Source organism: Lampetra fluviatilis, chromosome 38 (assembly GCF_964198595.1).
Source record: "Lampetra fluviatilis chromosome 38, kcLamFluv1.1, whole genome shotgun sequence".
In the NCBI taxonomy this organism is placed as follows: Eukaryota; Metazoa; Chordata; class Hyperoartia; order Petromyzontiformes; family Petromyzontidae; genus Lampetra; species Lampetra fluviatilis.
In genome coordinates this window covers 4792789-4814158 of record NC_136312.1, presented here as the reverse complement: position 1 = coordinate 4814158, position 21370 = coordinate 4792789, and the positions used below count along the sequence as shown (strand labels likewise).

Here is a 21370-nt window from a genome sequence, read left to right as displayed (position 1 = left end):
TTTTCTTAGAGCCTAGTCTCCATTGGTGTTGGACCAGACGACGCCAAAGGCTCAAAACTCAAAAACAGCGCACTATCAGAGTACTGAGAGCTCGGGGCAAGCACCTACACTATGAGACCTCCTTTACCAGTGGCAAAATATAGTAGTAGGCTTTTACCCTTTAAACTGGTACAAAACTGACACCTTTATACAAGGCATCATGTTTGCAATAACCACAACACAAGCAGTCTGAAGGGCGACAATTAGCATATAGGGGGCGGAGCTTCGATGCACGTGGGCGTGTCCTGACTGCGGGGAGCCGCTGGGTTTGTGGAGAGGGGCGGGGTTCAGGGACAGGGGGTGTGGTTTGGTATTCTTAGGTTTTTTCCGTAAAGTCACGTAGGTAAAAAATTAAAATTAATAAAAGTAAAGTAAAATTACTTGATACAGCAAGCGTGCTGTAACGGTTCCACCTGAAGACGGAAGCTTGTGTTGCCTCCGAAACGTCGTGATTTTTATTTTTATTTTATTTTACTTTTATTAATTTAAATTTAAATTATTTACCTACGTGACTTTACCGAAAAAACCTAAGACTATGAAGAGGGAGTGGTTTGGGGGAAGGGGGAGTGGTTTGGGGGAAGGGGGAGTGGTTTGGGGGAAGGGGGAGTGGTTTGTCTGTGGGGTGGGGGTTAAGAGGCGGGGCTCCGGGGTGCCGGGGGGCGTGGCTCGAGTCCACGTGGACTCGACAGTTCGCTTCGTGGCGGCCACACGAACAGCAGAGACACCTCCAGCTGCCCCGGTGAGACTCGCCTCGAACCCCGCGTCTCTCTCTGCCTCGTCTCTCGCGTCTCGCCATTACCTGTCTACCCCCTGCCTTGTCCTTCAGTTCTTCCTGCTATGTGTCCGTGTCTCCCCGTATCCTTCTGCCTGGCCTTTTAAGTTCTCCCCGCAGTGTCTCCCCGTTTATCCCCCTGCCTCGTCTTACAGCTATGCCTGCCGTGTCTTCACGTGCCCACCCACCTGTCCTGTCTTGTGTAACGCCTCTAAAACCCCCGTCTTCCTGTGCCTCGTCTCCTTGTGTCACTCTCTCTCTACCTTGCAGTGTGTCTCCCTCTGTCTTCCCTTCCGTGTCTCTTCCGGTGTCTCGCTCTCTCGCTCTCGCAGTGCACCGTGCGTGTCCCGTGTCCCCTCGTCTGCCCGACCTCCCGTTTCTTCCTCCGCCTTGTCTCCCGTGCAAGGCTTCATTACAGCCGGGCCTGTAGTTACTTAATCTGATTGTTTAATTTCCACCAGATAAGCACCCCTCCCCCCCTCTAAGCTGCGCAGATCTTCATTTAGTTTTTTTCAGACATGACCTGGCTATCACAAACGACGAGGTGGCCCTTAATGATCATCGCGTGGGCAATTCTGGCAATCGAATTGCACCCCGGCAACACCGCAGCTCACAGCTCCGTCTGTGACAATTATTCAGGAGCCGCCTGCTTGCTTTTACTGCCTTGTCTCCAGTGCCGGATTATCCCAGTAGCATAAGTAGCTACGTATGTAGCTACGGGCCCCGACACTTTCAAGGGCCCCGCGCTAAATGCTTTCAAGCTGTCAATTCCGGTTCCGTGGCCTGTAGAATATGTTACAAAGGGGCCCTAAAATAAAAACACTTAAATATTAAAACACACATTTTTCACTTGCATAGTAAAGTAATTGTAATTTTTCATTTGCTTTCCAGCTAGATGATACGACAAATCGCTAACCTTATACACCCGGTCGTTCATAAAAGTTGAAGGCGGTATAGTACTATAGTAATAGAGCAAGTGCAGAATCACTGAACCGGAATTGATAGCTTGAGAGCATTTAGCGCGGGGCCCTTGAAAGTGCGGGGCCCGTAGCTACTGCACATGTAGTAGCTATTTGTGCTACTGGGATAATCCGGCACTGATCTGACCCAATAGACTTCCAACTCTCTTCAAGGAAAGAGCGACCGCCCCCTTGTTCTCAATGGGGTGTGAATGACAACAACGGTGTGTGTCGTCTTCCCCTTGGTAAGCATCCCCCACTTCTGCCGGATGAAGTCCTCCTCTCAAATCGGAAGAGTTTCAACGTATTAGTTCTAGATTTTAAGCTTTCGTGACTGCAATAATTCATACTCTTAGGTTTTTCCGGTAAAGTCACGTAGGTAAAAAATAAAATTAAAAGTTAATAACAGTAATAATGGAAATAAAATAAAATAATAAATCACGACGTTTCGGAGGCAACACAAGTCTCCGTCATCAGGTGATGCAATACTTTTAGCTGTGACGGTCCCACCTGATGACGGAGACTTGTGTTGCCTCTGAAACGTCGTGATTTATTAACGACACAAATTTACACGATCTAACCCCATGTAGGGTGTATGTTGGTCGCGTGAGCCTACGTGTTTAAACTCCCTATTTGATGTAACCTTGTAATTACTGTACGGCATAGTTGAGATGCAATGGTATGAATGATCCTCTATAAAATGTAATCATAATGATTATACTCATCATCATCATATATCTGTTCCTACACATACAATATAAAGTCCCCCACCCCCCACTTCCCGTCAACAATAAGGTCCTTTTGTGAGTGCATCATTTCATCAGCAATGGTTCAATGGAAGCAAAATACGAAACCGGCCTCGACACACGGCGGCTCACCAGCAGTGTCGGTGAGCTGTCAGGGTTCTAGATTTGAAGCTTTTGTGACTGCAAGGATTCATACTTTTTGGTTTTTTAGGTAAAGTCACGTAGGTTAAAAAAGAAAACAAATAAATTAAATCACGATGTTTCGGAGGCAACACAAGCTTCCGTCTTCAGGTGAAATCGTCACGGCAAAATTGTTGTATTTAATTTATTTGTTTTCTTTTTTAACCTACGTGACTTCACCCAAAAAACCAAAGAGTAGCTGTCAGGGTGTTATTAGTAAGGACCTTCTCCCTAAGACGTGAGCTGCTTGCGCAACGCAATCCAATTTATAATACGCAGCACGGCCAATATCATCCATAATACAGGTTTTTTTTTTTGGGTTAGATCGCGTAAGTGTATAAATGTGTCGTTAAACCCGCCACCACCCGACACAGCCAATCGGTAAGGGTTGTCACGTAAACAGAACGTGCCAAGCCACAACATTTACAATCATTATCGTTCGCGTCGTTATGGAGAATCTAGGTAACAACATTCACAAGCGAATACTATAGCCGTGTGTACTGCGTGTATGTATGTATGGTATGTTGAACTTCTTTTGCACCAGATGTAGCCAACCGTGCTAATCGGAGGTACTTTGTGTGTATATACTGTGTGTATGCACGCACTATGTGTACTTGTCTATATGTGCTATGTACCACGTAGTGTAGCGGTTAGCGCGCTGCGCTACGAACCCGAGTTCGATTCCCGCTCACGGCCAACACCGGTGACGATTATTTGAACCGGTCCTGGGCCTCCCCTAGGTCGACTCAGCCTCAAATGAGTACCTGGTGTGATGTGTAAACATCGCCACTAGGGAGACAAAGGTGGTCGGGCGTGGTGTTGGCCACCCACCCCCTCGTATGCCGTGCCGACCTTCATAGGTGCTCGCTAACAGCACTTGCCCCAACAGTCTGTTAAGGCTATATTTGGATCTTTGTCTTTGTGTATCTGTACTGCGTGTACTGTGTTAACTGTACTGTGTGTGTGTGCTGTGTATCTGTACTTTGTATTGTGGATGTGATTGTGTACGCTTTTGCGGCACAATGTTCTGATTATCACATTTTATTATTTTCGAGTCGGAGCGCGTAGGTAAAATGTGTGTGCCGTAAATCCCTCCTCCACTCGACACAGCCACTTAATTAAGTTGTCACGTGATTGAACAAGCGCGGCCAATGTAATTACCGATTCGGCAGCACGTGTGATATTCACGTGACAACTTCGTTAATTCGTTGTGTCGGGTGGAGGAGGGATTACGACACAAAATTATTATTTTATAATTCGTGCCTGGTGTCGCCCGAGGCCGTTGCAATGTCTTATTCGTATGTGGTGGTGTCTCGCAAATTGCATAATTTGTAACGCGCGCAGATTTTCGCACACGGAGGCGCCGGAAACCACTAGCGAGCGGGAAGGCAGCTGGAACCGGCACCAACAGTTGCCCAAGCTCTGTGGTCCTACGTTGGGACGTTTTTGATGCCCCGTGCCCGTAATCCAGCACTGTGGAAGGGGCAGCGAGGCTTGGTGTGTATTGCACAAATATTTAGCGGTGCTCCCTTCCTGCGAGTGGTTGAGTTGACATACCCTTGCTCGCCAGGAGATGACGGTACATCAAGTGGATTAATCTCCGCCCATTTCCATCTGCGCGGAGATTGAGCGTTGCCCCCCCCCACCCCTCTCACCCGTGGGTTTTTTTCCGGCTACTCCCATGAACACTCAGTAACCGATTCTAGATTTGAAGTTTTCGTGACTGCAAGGATTCATACTCTTAGGTTTTTGGGTAAAGTCACGTAGGAAAAAATAATAATATAAATAATAATAGAAATAAAATTAAAAATCACGACGTTTCGGAGGCAACACAAGTCTCCGTCATCAGGTGGGACCGTCACAGCTAAAATTACTGTATCAAGTGAGGCAAAATTCCAAGAGTCAGGCTCTTAAACTTGTATTTAAACTTGTATTTAAGAGCTTGACGTTTCGGAGGCAACACTTGTATTTAAGAGCTTGACTCTTGGAATTTTGCCTCACTTGAGACGGTAAATCTAGCTGTGACGGTCCCACCTGATGACGGAGACTTGTGTTGCCTCCGAAACGTCGTGATTTATTATTTTATTTCTATTATTATTTCTATTATTTATTATTAATTATTTTTTACCTACTTGACTTTACCGAAAAACTTAAGAGTACTCAGTAACCGAGTTTGTCAAACTTCCCCAAACAGGGCCCGATGCTGGAGCCAGTTTCTGCTACCTTTTTAAATCCTTTATATTAAGTTCGCTTGCGTGCTTGCGTGCTTGCGTGCTTGCTTGCTTGCTTACGACCGTGCAAATCTTTCGGTCGTTTTTTAACACACTTCCTGTGATCCAATCGAGCTGACATTTTCCACACACTCGTTGTGCGTGACAATTAATTTTCGTGAAAATTTTTTTCAAAAATTTTACACTGTTTATGGAAAAAAATTAAAATATTTAATTACCAATTGCTTAATGCTGGCAGACAATCATCTGACCCATAGGTGGCAGCCATCTCAAGCCAGAGGACGAGAGGACTCTAGCCGCCACGCATATAAAGGATTTATAGTGAAAAACTTTGTTTTTACGGGTTAATTTTTTTTAGTCTTAGTTTTATCGACCGGTTTCCCGCACCTCCCGAATCCTCCCCAAAATCTGGGAACGGCGCACACGTAACTTGAACTCTCGTTAACCAGCCGTCTCTGCACTGCGTGTGCTGCGCATGGGTAACTCCCGAATCCTCCCAGAATCTGGGCACGGCGCACACGTAACTCGAACTCTCGTTAACCGGCCGTCTCTGCACTGCGTGTGCTGCGCATGGGTAACTCACGTGGGGAGCTCTGCAGGTACTTGCCTTTTAGGAGCCCAATGCTGACCACCTTCCCGTGGAAGGCGGCGTCCGAGTCATCCTCCTTCGCCGCCGACGCCACCTTCTTCCCCCTCATTCGCTGCACGAAGCCCAGGAGCTTGTTGGCCATGGCCAGCTAGGGGAACGCACTCCCCGCGGTGCAACGCGAAGCCGCGCTCGTGCGTGCGGTGTCTGCCTTGCGTGTGCTCTTGGTCGGTGCTGTGTGTTGTCGTCGCTGTTGCTGTCGTCAGCCTTCAACTGTCAATTCTTTCCTTTCCTCGGTCGTTGCTCTTGTCCAGTTAAGAGGTAAACGCGCAGCCCTGCAATTGCTCACTCGCGCCACTGCCCGGCGGGAAGGGTCTCCACACTCTCGAGAGTGTTGCTTTGGCCTACTCTTCCACTCTCTTCTTGTCCAGAAGCGTCATCCGAATGCGCCGACGGACATGGAGACCACTTCGCCGCTCCACCTCTCGAACCGCACGTGCGCTTCGATCGAGCCGCTTTACCGACAGGAGACCGGAGCGCGGGCTGCCGTCGTGTCGAGGGAGGCTCGCCGATTGGCGCCGTAGCTGCTGCTTGAGGGCGGTGGGCCGGTGGTGGGGGGGTGGTGGGGGGGTGTGGGGGGGTGTGGGGGGGGTGTGGGGGGGGGCAAGGAGGGCCCGTCACTCACGCCCGCGGGACGGACACGGCGGTGGCCGGAGACGTGTTCCAGACCAGGGCGGCAAACGACCGACAGGAAATGTGGCGTTGGCGCGCGCTTGATGGGCACGTGGCGCCCGTCTGCTCGAGATAGCGTGGAAGTATTGGGCCCGTTTTTAGTTGAGGATTCGCACGGGGTGCAGGGCGGCGTTCAGAGGTGCGTGAAGTCTCGCTGTGGGCGACGGCGGAGCGGGAGCGTGGCTTCGGGTTGGCATTTATTGGGTGCTCGCAAACGGTTGGCATGAGCTCTGGTGCAACTAATGAAATGGGGGGGGCCCTCCCCGGGGGGGGGCCCTCCCCCTCTTCATAGCCTGGCACTTGGGGCCCCTCTGCCCCATGGGCCCCAGTACACACTCAATGGATACACCCCCCCCCCACCCTCGGTGTAAGTTGATGAATCTCAGTGAGAGTCTACGGATCTCTGTGTAGGTTTACGGGCATTGGTTGGTGCTTGTACATTACTGTACTACCAACACGGGCCCCTTGGTTAGCCACGGTTTGGCTACGTACAATTTCGAAATAAGTTCAACGAACGTGCATGGCCGAGGTCGTGTTGGGGTGATGCGCACGTGCTCGGGGTCACACGGGTCTCCCCGCGTACCCACAAGCCTCTGCTCTCGCTTGAAATCGTCTGACGGTGGCGTCTCCCGTCCGTTTGGACGCCCAGGCCGGCACCGGCGGAGGAGGAGGCGCGACGCGCTCCGTGCATGAGCTTCTCCGTGCGCTTCCCGCGGGCCCCGCCGTGGGTCCTCGCCGATGCCACCGTGTCGCTGAGGGCCCCTTCGGAGTACGGGGCCACGGGCACCGTACAGATCGTCGCCACCGCCGCTCGGCCCGAGTATGGCCAGGTGAGCGAGGGTAGCCGTGCTCGTTGGGGGCACCAGTCACTGCTGTTGTCTTCACGGTTGTCATTTTCATCATCATCATTTTCGAAGCTGGCATTTGCCGTGAGCGGCAATCAAACTCGTCTGTCACGCAGTGTGCTGAAACCGCTGCAGGCCACAACATTTGTCTGCCAACGACGTCGCAAGATCTTAAAACGCCCGCTGGGAAGCAAGACGGCACCATTGCGTGTTGGTCAACGCAACCGCAGTATTAACCAGGGCGCCCACCGGGTTCGAAGCGCAAACGAAGTGACGAATGCGCTATCGTTTGGCTGTGGCTAGCGATTGCCATCATTGCTGTCTGGTGTTTCACACTGCAAAGGCACAGAGGTCGCCCCATGTGGCCTTAACAGACTTCTGGGGTAAGCGCTGTTAGCGAGCGCCTAATGAAGGCTGGCACGGTACACGAGGGGGTGGGTGGTCAGCACCACCCCCGACCACCTTTTGTCTCCTCCGTGCTGATGTTTACACTACCAGGTACCCCATTTGAGGCTGAGCCGAGCAGTTAAAATATTCGGCACTGTTGTTGGTCGCTGGGTTCGTAGCGCAGCGCACTAACCACAAAGCAAACCGCTCCCCATAAATAAATACCACTTTTACCACATCACAATTGTAATCTTATCCATAAAATTATCACCACCATCATCGCAATCAAAACTCGCTGCACTTGAGAAACCCGGCTTCATCACAACTCTTGTCATTATGATGCGAGTCTACGAGTCTCTATGTGAGCCTGTGGTTCTTCATGTAAATCTGTGGGTGTCTATGCAAGTCATTCACTTGGCTCAGACCATGAACTCTCTTCACTCGTGAACCCGGTTTAATTGAGGGCAGCGGACACCTGGATTCGAACTCAGCACTCTGACCTCTGACCTCTGAGCCACTCGCTCTTCTCATTGACAAGCTGGCTTTGGTGTCATCGAGCGTACCTCCCTTGAAAGTTCCCCGCGACGGGAGTTTATAATTCACTTTCCCCCTCTACCTCTCCTTGTCGGGAGGGAGAGTGGCTTGCTGAAGGAGTGAAGGCGGCTGTGATTGTCGAGGCAAGAACAGCTTCGCGCGGGAGCTCTTATCGAGTTGGTGGGATTCCAATTCCATACTCGGTCACGGATATTCCCACCGTGCCCCAATTAGATTGCTGTGCTCCTGCCGACTGCCAGGCGCCCGTCAGTTCCCCGCCCTGTTTAAGGCAATCGGTCGCCTCCGGTCGGGTCGCACAAAGGTGCCCGGTCTCCCTATCTTGTGTAGATTTAAATAGTAGCGCCCTTAATACGAGGCGCTTTTTCAACACAATTATACAATTTTGTGCATAAGGTGATGGTGGATGAAATAGAGCGGCGGTGTAGTTACGGTGACCGTTGCGAGAAGAGGTGGAGGTGGTGTAGGTAGGGGTAGTGGGAGGGGTTGTGATAGGGGTAGTGATAGGGTGTTGGGGGTAGGCCTTGTCGTAGCTAGTGGACGGGGGCAGGGAGTAGCAGGGACAGTGATGGGGGTTGGGGTAGTTGTAGGGCTAGGGATAGTGATGGGGTTGGGATGATGAATAGGTGTTGAGGTAGGCCTGGTCGTAGCTGGCGGGTTGGGGGTAGGGAGTAGCACAGAGGTCGCAAACGGGTTTTGATTCCTTACCCGTACCCGTACCCGGCCGCACCAGAGTCGCAAACGGGTACCCGTACCCAGCCGGGTACGGGTTCCCGTTCCCTACCCGTACCCGTACTCTACCCGAAATGAGTGACAAACGGTTACTCACCAGTGACTCACGACCTACCCGTACCCGGCCGCACCAGGGTCGCAAACGGGTACCCGTACCCAGCCGGGTACGGGTAGCCGGGTATCGGGTAGGGTACGGGTATCGGGTACCCGGTTGCGACCTCTGGAGTAGCAGTAGCAGGGTGGGCTAAGGAGAAGAGGAGAACTTTAAGGGGGGGGGTGAAAGCGGGAACCCATTGGGGTCACGGCACTTAATATCGCAAACTTCCGTCTCTGAGAATTAGAAATATGATCGGTTTGACTGTGATGTGACGAACGGCACTTTCCGTAACAGTGTGGGCGGGCAAGTGCTTGACACCCCCCCCACCCACCGTGTGGGCCAGGGGTCATTCGCAGACATCTCAAGAGGCAGCTCCGAGTGACCTCTGCTTCCACGAGCCATTCTCTGCCCAACACGAAGGATTGCGCTGCACCTTCGTCCCGTGAGACAACCGGCGGATAGCTAACGATCGAGGTGACATCGTGGAAGAATGCAAATTAAAACAACAAATAAGTAATATTTAAAAATACTTTTTTTTAAACACGCTTTAATGAAATGTACCATACTCGTAATGGCAGAACTCCACGACTCCAGGAAGTGGCCGCAAAGCTTGCCATAACGTAAGGGGCCGTAGTGATTTACAGCCAACGTGAGTTGAGCGTGGACAATTCGACCCAAGCCGAAACATTACATATAAAAAAGAATGTTTAAAAATATATATTTTTTGATAGAAAGTTTGCAGTCGATACCACATTGGAAAGTGGGTTAAAATTGAGTTACAAGATTTGAGGATACGACAACAACAACAATAGACAGAGTGATTTATATAAAAGCGTGTAAAAACATCTTGAACGTGGTAACACTGGCGGTTGTCCCTCTGTCTCCCGCGTGTCCCCATACCCGGGGGGGAGCGGTAGTGTAATAGCGGTGAGCGCTACGCTGCACTACGAACCTGGCAACGCGAGTCCGATTCCCGCTGACGGACGACACCAGTGACGATTATCTGAACCGGTCCTGGGTCTCCCCTAGGTCTACTCGGCCTCCAAATGAGTACCCGGTACGGTGCGGAAACATCGCCACTGGGGAGACAAAGGCGGCCGGGCGTGGTGTTGGCCACCCACCCCGTCGTACGCCGTGCCGGCCTTCACAGGTGCTCGCTAACAGCACTTGCCCCAACAGTCTGTTGAGGCTATACGGGGGATCTTTGTGTTACTGGTTCGGAATCCCCTGTCTACCCCCCCCCACCGACCGTTTCCCAGGGGTTCCACGTCTCCGAGCCCAAGCCGATGGTGAGCTCTTTGGCCACGCACAACAAGCCGGACTTGGCGAGGCCCGTGGCCATCAAGCTGTCATGGCCCTCCCACCCCGATTGCGACGACCGGCCCGGCGGCGAGCACCTCGCGTCCGGCGCCAGGCCGATCGCCTCTCCGCGGCAGTCGACGCGCTCCAAAGCTCAAGGTCAAAGTTGTCTCCCTGCTCGTCAAATGATGGCGCCGCTTTTTGGTGTTGAGCTTTCGTTTCGTGGCCCAGGCCGCTTTTGAAAAAATTGGTTAATGTCTGAGGTGGGCTTTGTCTGGTAAGGATGGGGATGGTTTAGTTTGTGTTGTGTATTGTTTGGGTCATCTGTCTGATTCTCTTGTACTTTGCACTGCTGTCGTGTTTTTGTACTGTTTGTTGTAACGTTCTTACCCGCCCCGACTGGACATTTGTAAAAAAAAAAAAAGAGCTTCATAAGAATAGGGTTTACCCTTTCTGCCATTAAAACAGGTGTAAAGATTTTGATTAAAGCCTTCGTGACTGCAGGGATTCATCTTCTTGGTTCTTTCGATAAAGTCACGTAGAAGGGAAATAATAAAATAATAAAAATAAAACCATTAAATTCTCACGACGTTTCGATTTCGCAACAAGCAATCATCATCATGTGTGAAAACCACAGCAAGAACATTTAAAAAAAGTTTGCCGTACAAATGAGCGCGCCACACGTCCGGCGCGGCGGTGGCGCCGCCGAGTGGCTGAGCCTGGCGGCGCTGATTGGCCCGCAGCCGGAGCCCGCGCCCGCTGGCCGGCCCGTCCCCGCGTGGATTGCCGGTGCCGGGCCGCACGCTGGCGCCGGTCCGCAGCAGGATCCCGGCGCTCGCCGGACTCCCTCTCCTCTTCTTGCTCCTCCTCCGGCCTCGGCGATTGGGGGTCAGGATGAGAGCTCCTAGGGGGGGGCAGGCGGGGGGGCAGGCGGGGGGGCAGGCGGGGGGGCAGGCGGGGGGGCAGGCGGGGGGGCAGGCGGGGGGGCAGGCGGGGGCGCAGGCGGGGGCGCAGGCGGGGGCGCAGGCGGCGGATTCGAACCCAGAGCCTGGGTTCGAATCCGGTTTCTCAAGTGTGGCGAAGTTGATGGTGTCAGTCCAGTCCTCGGTGACTTACATAGCAACGCGTAGATTCGACATACGCCGAGTTGTGATTTAAACCGGCTTCTCAAGTGTCGCGAGTTGATGATCTCGGCCCTGTAATGTGTATGTTTATACTGTTTGTACTGTGTATATCGTGTGTCTGCACTGTGACTGCACCGTATCCGTACAACCTTGGGGTTTCCGCTGTGATTGTTCGTCCACTTTTCCAATTTTATGTTTGATTAAAAAAATATATTTCTTCCCCGTGGCCGCCGCGCCGTCCCCCGGCAGAACCAAACGAGGCGGGGCTGTCCAGAGCCGCCACCTCGGCGTCATGCCGCGGTGAGGCCCAGCTCGGGCTCCAGCCTCCTGCGGCGCCGACAACCGTTTTCCAGGCAGCCGACCCACGGAGGGCGAGCGGCGCATCGGCGTTGGACTCGAGCCGTGACCGCGAGACGCCGCCGCTGCTGCTGATGCCGCATCAGCTGACGGTGGAGCTGCCGACGCCGCCCTTCGTCGAGTTCTCTACTTCTTCCTGCTCCTCGTGGTCGACCATTGGGGGTTTTTGTCGTCTGCCGCGACGGCCGTCGGCGCTGGGTGGCGGCACGGGGGACATGAGCCGGGACATGAGCCGGGAGGAGGTAAACCGATGGGCAGCGAGCGACTCTCTCCTCGTTGACTGACGGCCATCCCCGGCCCAATGAGCGGCCTACTGCGACTCGACGGGCCGCCTCCATTCAGATTTTTTGGCGATGTCGACAAAGATCCCGGTGCGGCTGCCACGGCTGCCGTCAATAACGTTCACGGCTCCGTTGTGGCCGATTTTGACGCTCTTGTCAATGCCAATGATGCGTTAACGCTAACGATAACCTTTGCTGGCGCTGCTGACGACCGTAATGCTTTTGCTGTGGACGGCAACGATGGTGCAGATGATGATGACGACGCTCCTGATGGTACTGGCACCTATGATAACGATGGCGACATCAACGATGGTGGTGGTAATGATGACGTTGCTCTCGCTGCCGACGCTGTACTTTGCCGCAGCTGCGCTCCGCCGTGCCTTGCGAGCCGAGGCCGGTGACCCCGCCGACCCTCCTCACGCCGTGGGATTTTGAGCTGGGCCCTCGCGCGCCCACTCGACCTGTCATCCCGCCCACCCCGCCGCCGCTGCCGTCTGTGCTGACTCAATCCCAGCTGCAGGACACGCTGCTCTACCTGCTGCAGGTGCGCGGTGCCCCTCCGATTCTACTCCGCTCCCCTCTCCCCCCTCCCCTCTCCTCTCCGCTCCCCTCTCCTCCCCTCCCCTCTCCTCCCCACCACTCCACTCTCTCGCCATTACACGCACAATCTGGCAGCCGAACTTCCCGTACATGCGGTCATAGATTTCGATTTAAAGCTTTCGTGACTGCAGGGATTCATTTTCTTGGTTCTTTCGGTAAAGTCACGTAGAAGGGAAGTAATCAAATAATAAAAATGAAACATAATAAAATAATTATCACGACGCAAGCAGCCGTCAGCCGTCCTGAGGACGGCTGACGGCTGCTTGCGTTGTGGCCGAAACGTCGTGAGAATTATTTTATTATGTTTTATTTTTATTATTTTATTACTTCCCTTCTACGTGACTTTACCGAAAGAACCAAGTAGATGCGGTCATAGCTTCGATCGTTTCACAGCCGTGCATTTTTTAACACCGTATACAGAACGCCGACCACAAATACATCACAAAAGTGCAACTCCCAAACCAGCGACACCTTACGCCTTGCCTTGGAGCACTCCGTTCCGTCTCCACAGACAAAATAAACACTGCGTTTTTAGGTCGACTGGGCACAGCGCCTCCCCAGGCCAATCACGTAAGTGCTATCCGTGCGAGCGTTTGCCTAAGCGAGCAAACTCCGGATCTCATCGGCAAACTCCTTATTTTATTTTTGGTTATATAAGAAACCTTAAGCAAATTGGTAACACTCGTGGCTCCGGAGCAAGAAGGGCCTGGATTAGATTCACGACTCGGGCACCTCTCTGTGTGGCGTTTGTATCTCCTCCCCCTGTTGTGCGTGGGGTTTTCCTTTGGCTTCTCTGCTTTCCTACCGTAGCTAAAAACAATGCAGACAAATTGGCACGCTTCACCAAATGCCAGGGTATTGGCGAAACGTGCCTCAATGCTGCAACAACAACAAAAAAACGCGAATCGCTCGGCTGGGATTTCCACGTGGCGGCGACAACATCGCTCCCCTCGCTCAGAAACCTTGGCAGGACCCTCCCTGAAGAAAGAATCTTGATACTCGGCGAGGCTTCCCTGGGTAAAATCTGCGAAATAGAATGAACGGGGGCGGGGAGGGGGGGCATGACCCTGGGGTCCTCGCACAATCTTTCTTTTTTTATAGATGTTGCCACCAGATGGCAGCAGACACCGTAGGCGTGCGTGTGCATTGGCCTTCGATCAGAGGTCGCAAACGGGTTTTGATTCCTTACCCGTACCCGGCCACACCAGGGTCGCAAGCGGGTACCCGTACCCTACCCGATACCCGGCTACCCGTACCCGGCCGGGTATCGGGTAGGGTACGGGTATCGGGTACCCGATTGCGACCTCTGGGATGAAGCCATGTTGCAGGCGCGGGTGGGTTGATTCTAGGAACTTGAATTGATGAGAAGAGACAAGACGTTGGGAAATGAGTGACAAACGGTGACTCACCAGTGACTCACGGCCTACCCGTACCCGGCCGCACCAGGGTCGCAAACGGATACCCGTACCCGTACCTGGCCGGGTACCCAATTGCGACCTCTGCCTTCGATGGGGAGCGACAGTGCAGCGGCGGTTAGCGCTGCGCTACGAACCGGGCCACCTGGCCTCGATTCCTGCTCATGGTCAACACCAGTGACTATAATCTGAACCGGTCCTGGGCCTCCCCTAGGTCGACTCGGCCTCAAATGAGCACCTGGTGCAGTGTGTAAACATAGCTACTAGGGAGACAAAGGCGGCCGGGCGTGGTGTTGGCCACCCACCAACCGTTGTGCCGTGCCGGCCTTCATAGGTGTTCTGTTACAGCACTTGCCCCAACAGTCAGTGAAAATTATACGGGGGGGGGGGATCTTTGCCTATGCCTTTGTGTGTGTCTCGCAAATGAACTCTACATTTGCTCACGTGAAACATCGGGACGGCCAGAGAAGGAGGGGATCCACCGGGTCATAAGAAATGGACGGGACCGGCCGTGAGAGGTTTGGAGCCGGTAGAGCGGTCTTCTTCACTAATTTTCAGAGGGGGGGTGGGGGGGGGGGTGGGGGGGGGTGGGGGGGCCCACTTTTGCCGATGAGACCTCGCCAGTGTGAGGGCCGCCACACATTTTAAACCATTGTGGTTTGACAGAAGCACGATGATGGGTGGGGGTGTTTTCACCATTTATGTTTTTCTTTTTTTTTTCTTTACCTACGTGACTTTACCGAAAGAACCAAGAGTATGGATCCTCACAGTCATAACTTCAAATCTAGAACATTTGTGTTTTGTCGGGGGCCGCACTAAAGGCCTCCAGGGGCCGCCAGTGGCCCGCAGGGGGTCCTGCAATGAAGACCGCTGCGGTAGAGATGACGCGTGCTCGCGCTGTGTTGCAGAACGACGACGAATTTGTGGACAGAATCCACCGCGCTTACCTGCACCGCTCCTCTGGCGCCGAGTCGCAAGCCGCCCACCCCCAGTGCCGTCCACGTTGAGCAGCACCCTAGAGGCTCCACACCCACGGCGGCGACGACGCAAAACCAACCCGGAGGCGGTGGTCGTGACGGCTCCAGCATTACGCAACCGTGCAGGCCTTACCTCCACCAGCAGCAGCGGGGACGGCGATTTTCAATTTGAATAGCATCTCAACGCAGCTGCGTGCCGCAGGACTACGTTGCGGTAGAAGCGGCAGCGAGGTCAGGCCAGGGGAACACGGGGCACACAGCCCAGGACGATACAAACACGGCCCCAAGCACCAACGACAACGAGCCAAAGTGACCGTCAGGGCAGCCGGGGTAGCCAGGGCAGCACCTACGTGCCCCAGGCTACGCTGGCACCCACCCACTCTCGCCAAAGAGTCCCCAGGTGGGATGCAAAGTGCCTTGAACGCAGGGGGGGGCACGGGGGAGGGGGGGCACCCACCCTTCACCTGTGCCGGCTAACCTGGGTCCAGCTGCGTTGTTGATTGGGTGTCCAGGGATGGTTTATGTTATTTGTTGTGTGCCAAAGTTTGAGCGAAATAACCATCACAGCCACGTTCGGGTGCTGGCGGCGTCGGGGGGAAACACCGAGCCGGCACCGCTGACAATCCTGGGTTTGAATCCGGGTTTCAGCCGGAATTCTCAAGTGCAGTGGGTGAGTTGACTGTCTTCAGCCCGGTCACCAAAGACTACGTGAAAAATCCTTCTCGCGTTAAATTGCGTCCATCCATTTTTTTTACGTGGGGCTCAGCCCAGCCGCTCGAAAGACTTGAAAACGTAAGGTTTTTTTGGGACATTTTTCTTTTGGCAAGGTCTGTGTAAGTAAAAAAAAATGTGGCCCCATCATGGGCGGATAAAGAGAGACCAAAAGAAGCCGCCCCTTCGGAAGAAGTTCCCGCGACATCCTCTTCCGGCGCCCCGTCCAGTGGCGCCGGGCGGCGGCGTCGTCCACCGCTCGCTGTGACGGGGCGGGGTCGGTGGGAACCTTGTGGAACGCGCGCTCGATCTGAACGTCTCGGTTGGGTCACCGTCGTGACGTTTGCCGAAGGGAGTTGCCGGGTCGGCTCCAGGTTACGTGGACGCTTCCTCCACCTGCCCCCACACCTCTGCCCCCGCACCTGGCCGATTTGGATTTATTTAGACCCCTCTTCCCACTTTGTCTAGCGGCGATTACGCTCGTCTATCCGGAGTGGGGGGGGGGAGAGCCTCATCGAGTCTCCAGACTTATTTTGTGTTTCGTTTTTTAGGGAGGGGGTTCCGGCGCAAGCTTTCACTGTCACGGGGTTGGGGGTTTGGTGGGTGGGAGGGAGGGCGATGATGCTGCTTACTGTGCTTCATCAAAATTTAGTTTAAAAAAATATATATATAAACAGGTAATTATTTTCAGCGTTGGTAATGTTTGGCCAGATATCTGTTTATACGCTTGCAAAGGTAGAGGCCGGTCGGCCGTTGTGTGTGTGTGCGCCGTTGTGTGTGTGTGTGTGTGCCGTTGTGTGTGTGTGTGTTTGTGCACGGCAGTTGCTTGGCAGTTTCTTTCCGTGTCGATCGGCACCCCCTAATTCATCGTCGGAGTGCCCTTGCCTGGGACGTCTCGCGTTTGTTTAACAAGCCCCGAGTCTGCCGATGAGATGCGCAAGGTTGAAATCAGCCCGGATTTTGCTCGCTTAGGCAAACGCTCGCACGGAAAGCACTTACGGGATTGGCTTGGGGCGGCGCCGGGCCCAGTCGACCTAAAAACGCAGTGTTTATTTTGTTTGTGGAGACGGAACGGAGTGCTCCGTGGCAAAGTGTAAGGTGTCGCTGGTTTGGGAGTTGCACTTTGGTGATGTATTTGTAGTTGACGTTCGTTTGCCTGCGCTGGACGTAAACGAATAAAGGATTTCGGAAAAATCCACACTTTCGGCTCCTGCTTGCTCGCTCGCTCGCTCACCAGCGTTCGGTCGCCTCCTTGTCACGCTTCTGTAGCTACTCACATGGTTGCTGTGAATTTCTCTTCATTGCTTCCTCCACCCGTGTTGAGGACTTGAGTCGACCGGATGCTGTCTCCTCTCACACTGTTCAACCACCACAAACAACACTACAGGACACACAACAACAAAATCACCCACTCAGCCACTCGCCTTTCAACCCACTCACCACACTGCAGGTCACAACACCACACTTACCCACTCAGCCACTTTCGCGCCTATCTACCCACCAACTCACCCACCCATTCACCGCACTGCAGGTCACAGCAACACATTTACCCACTCACTCATGTTTGCATACTCGAAATGAAGGACGTGGGCAGGTGCTCAAAATCGAGGGCAAACACATTTATTGTGGTAAATCTGTAAAATGGAACAGCACGTGTCACACAGCAATCCAGAAACGAGCCGCCATTAACCACGTGACTGGTGTACAAGTCCGGTTAATATTCTTGGTTCTTTCGGTAAAGTCACGTAGAAGGGAAATAATAAAATAATAATAAAACATAATAAGATAAAATTCTCACGACGTTTCAGCCACAATGCAAGCAGCCGTCCTCAGGTGAAGAACAGGGCTGTACGAAGGACAGCGTCCTAATGAACACTGCTAAGCTTGGCAGCGTATTTTTAAGCTGGATCGGAGGAGGAGAGAGCCTTGACAAAGGAGTTTACATATCAACAGAATAATTTAGCATATTGATGGCAAATGCAGATATGGGATTAGTCACTACTTGTGGAATGTGTCGGTGGTGGGGGATCTCAAAGTCATATTATGCTAGTGTATTACGTAGGATTAGCAGTGATAAAGGGAGGGAAATTTTTATAGTAAAGAGCTGCAGCAGCCAAACCACAGTGTATCAAGCTCGTGTATTGTGTGGGCAACAAAGAAGGAGTTTCTAAAGAACTGCAAATACCCTACTACCATACAATACACCGATGTGAAAAAACAAAATATAAACTACATCAATATAATCAATGTACTCAATATACTCTCCAATAAGCTGAGCTATTAACATTAAGTAACTGGGTATACACTACACTATATAATGACTACCATATAGTAAACTGATAAACTAAAATATAAACTACATCAATATAATCAATAAACTCAATATACTCTCCAATAAGCTGAGCTACGAACAATAAGTCATTATACATTACACTTCTGTCGAAAAAAGTGGCGTTTTTTTCTTAACGTTAGCACCACAGAAAGCGGCGAGCGTTGTTCAGACAGACGAGTCCATCTGTGCTCGAGTGTAATGTATAATGACGGTTATAGTATTAGGTTATAGTATTATGGTTAGAGAAATACAAGCATTAACTACAGTACGTCATCTTTTACAGGTCACAGTGCTAAAATCCCTCCTATTGAATACATCACAAACTAACAATTGGAAGCCAAGCTTGAAGTCTAGAACAAGTCTAGAACATTTCTATAACGATCAAAAACAACCTTTGGGTCCTTTACCTGTAGAATGCAATCCTCAACTGAGCCGCCATTAACCACGTGACTGGTGTACTAGTCTGGTTAATAAATAACCCTGCCAGCCACCCACAGGCCCAACTCCGTTACTGCATGCTGGTGTACACACGTGCATTCATGTACAGCACAGCACATAAGGACTTTCACAAAACCACACTTTACTCCCTTGCTGCACGAGGAAATAATTAAAATAGTGGTCCATTACTAATGTGCCACACTCACCCACCCATTCACCACACTGCGGCTCACAGCACCACCCCTACCCACTCACTCGCCAACCCATTCATCACACTGCGGATCACAACACCACACTTACCCACTCAGCCATCCTTCCACCCACACACTTATAACGCACTCGCTCGCCCACTCGCCACACTGCAGGTCACCTCGCTTCTCTTCCTGGTTCTTCTCTTGCACTGCTCTGGAATTCCCTACTCCCATTATCACCACCACCATCACCGTCTCTTCCTCTCCAAGCTCTTACAACAACAACGACGACGGTAACCCCACTCTGTTCAAGGAACGCGCCACACTCTTTTCCACTACGACACTGACGGGCCGCTGTTTGGTTGCCAGTGGTGGTAGTTGGACACACTGTGCTCGGCAACTGTTTTACAAAACAAAGAACGTGTAGATTCGCAGAGAGAGCAGCAGTATTTGTGGAGCGTGCCCGGCTCTTGCTGATGAGTCCTAGGAGGGGCGACGCCGTTGCAGATGTTGCGTGTGGAAAGCGAATGCTGCTGGGTTAACGTAAAAGCCTGTCAAGGCCATCGCTTTTTTTTTCCGTCCTCGAGGTTACAAAAAAATTGCCAGATGGTTGGGTTTCGTGTGCAATCTTGTGCTGCCATGAGGCCCCATATGAACGCCGCCACCTTGCCTTTCGTCCAGATCTCTCGGCAATTCCTCCCCCCCCCCCCCCCCCGTATCCAATTCTCTCCGATTTGCCCTTCTTCCATCCTCTTCTCGTGTCGCGACCAGCTTGTAACCCCCGGGGTTTCGATTTGCCGAGCCAAATGCGACGATTCCGTACGGAGACCTGCGTCGGGAACATCGCACGGTGGATGTTGGGGGCCAAGTTGCTCCGGAGCACCGACGGATGCTTAAGGGCGGCGCCGCAGCCGAGAACATCGAGCCGCGACTTTCGCACAAATAAACCCACAAACAACAGTCTCGAACGCAATCCCTCTGCACATTCGCAGCATCATCTCAATCGTCTACTTCAAGAGACACTTAAAAACTCACCTCTACAACCACGTGCTTTCGAGCAACTCTGAGCTTGGCTCCGCGCCTCTGAGTTGCGGCCGTTACGTCCGCAACTTTGCGCGCGTTATAAATTGCATTATTATTATCACCATCGCCGCTTAAACGTCCATGGGTCTGCGAATCTCCCACGTGACTCTGTGGCGGCGTCTATGCGAGTCCGTGGGTCTCTCGTGCGAGTCTAATGAAGTTTCCCCTCCGCGAGTCGACGCCTCGCACCGTGTCGAAACCTCCCAGCGCCAATTACTTCATTCGCCGGCCTGAATTGCGTAATAGGAGCATAAACCGTCGCGCAAACTCCGGCCATCTTCGTAGCGGCTTTCGGCTAGCCGTCAAACAAAGACGGACACTTGCGTCGCGCGCTTTCTGCGGCCGTCTGGAACGCTCTTCCGATATTAGGAAGCCACTGGAGCTTGGCACTTTTAAATCTAGATTGAAAACTCATTTCTTATGAACTGATTTTTTGTGTTTCTTGTCCCCCCCCCCCGCACCTCTGAATAGCACGGTTGGCTACGAACGGTGCGAAGGAAGTCCAACGTACATATTCACCACGAGGCTACTCCTGAAGACATCCACCGGCCAGCTCGCCAGAGCGCGCAAATGTTGCACATCAACCCTCCGTACCACGCGGAGGGTTGATGTGCCGAGTGGCACCAACGATCTCCCGCGTAAAATAACCCGGGCACCCGGCTAAAACGGGTCCGTGTAACGAATGAAATAAACTCGAAGCACCCCGATGGATCGCCGCTCAATCGGTCGACGTGGCGGCCTGTGGCAAGAGACCCCCGCGGGTCCCCTCGCCGTGCAGGCTGCCCATCGCCGCAACCCGCCTCCGTGCGTCGCCCACCTCCCCGTGTTTACCGAGTGGCGCCGCGTGTTTACTGCACAGTCGCCGCAGCCCGCGCCTGCTATCGCGCCTCCACATCTCCCCTCTTCCCCCCCCCCCCCTGCTTTTTGGACATCAGCCCCAACGGCCGACCCGGGGTCAAACACATGGCACCGGACGGCGGAGTGGTCGGGGGGGGGGAATAAGCGGGCGGGGTGGCGGTCACCTCCGCGCGGCACCACATCCCGCTCGCCGCATCGTTTCCACTCCTCTCTCCCGTCGTCTCTCTACGCTCGGCGTTCGCCACCATGCTGCCGCCGCCGCCCCATCATCCCCGGCCGTCGTCGCCGTCACCGCTGCTGCTGCTCTGCTGCTGCTGCTGCTTGTTCTTCTTCGGCCGCGGCGGGATGGGGGCACCGACGGCACCGCAGGCGCAGGAGGAGCTGGGGAGCCGCTTGCCCGTGACGGACGCGCAGGTGCGGCTGGCCGCCGAGACGGCAGTGGGGAGCTTCAACGGCGCGTCCGGAGGGCACCTCTACCGGCTGGCGCGAGTCAAGATGGCCTGGCGCAAGGTGCGGCGAGGCTTTTTTGCCGAGCGGGGAGTGTGCGTCCGGGCGACGCGAGTGCCGCCGACGGCGCGGTCGCACCTCAGATTAGCGCGGTCGGCTACGTACGGTACTAAAGAAGTTCAACGCACACGTACAATGTAACTAACCGGCGGTACCAATTTGGTTATTTGTCTTTTTATTAAGGTGCAATTTACCCATTAATCTTATTTTAAGTAGCTATGCACGATGGACAACAGTAGACAAATTAAAAGTGTATTGTTTGGGCAAAATGGAAGGAACAGGAAAGAGAGGAGGAAGACCTCAAAGAGAACGGCTTGACGACGACATCATAAGAGATCG

At 53.0% G+C, this 21370-nt stretch overlaps 1 protein-coding gene across 1 annotated transcript; it reads left to right on the top strand.

The window, feature by feature from the left end:
* Window positions 1-733: 733 nt before the first annotated feature.
* On the top strand, window positions 734-21292 carry LOC144945585 (uncharacterized). The gene is made up of 6 exons (XM_078874072.1): window positions 734-778; window positions 6895-7075; window positions 10118-10316; window positions 11531-11880; window positions 12284-12463; window positions 20894-21292. Exons 2-6 carry the CDS (start codon window positions 6935-6937, stop codon window positions 21170-21172), a joined length of 1149 nt encoding a protein of 382 aa, XP_078730198.1. The 5' UTR covers window positions 734-778; window positions 6895-6934; the 3' UTR covers window positions 21173-21292.
* Window positions 21293-21370: the final 78 nt, after the last annotated feature.

Excerpts from the sequence above, each read along its gene's own strand:
- LOC144945585 (XM_078874072.1), top strand. The coding sequence starts at position 6,935 with ATGAGCTTCTCCGTGCGCTTCCCGCGGGCCCCGCCGTGGGTCCTCGCC. Across the intron at positions 7,076-10,117 it reads CTCGGCCCGAGTATGGCCAG|GGGTTCCACGTCTCCGAGCC; the intron begins GTGAGCGAGGGT and ends ACCGTTTCCCAG. Across the intron at positions 11,881-12,283 it reads GGGACATGAGCCGGGAGGAG|CTGCGCTCCGCCGTGCCTTG; the intron begins GTAAACCGATGG and ends ACTTTGCCGCAG.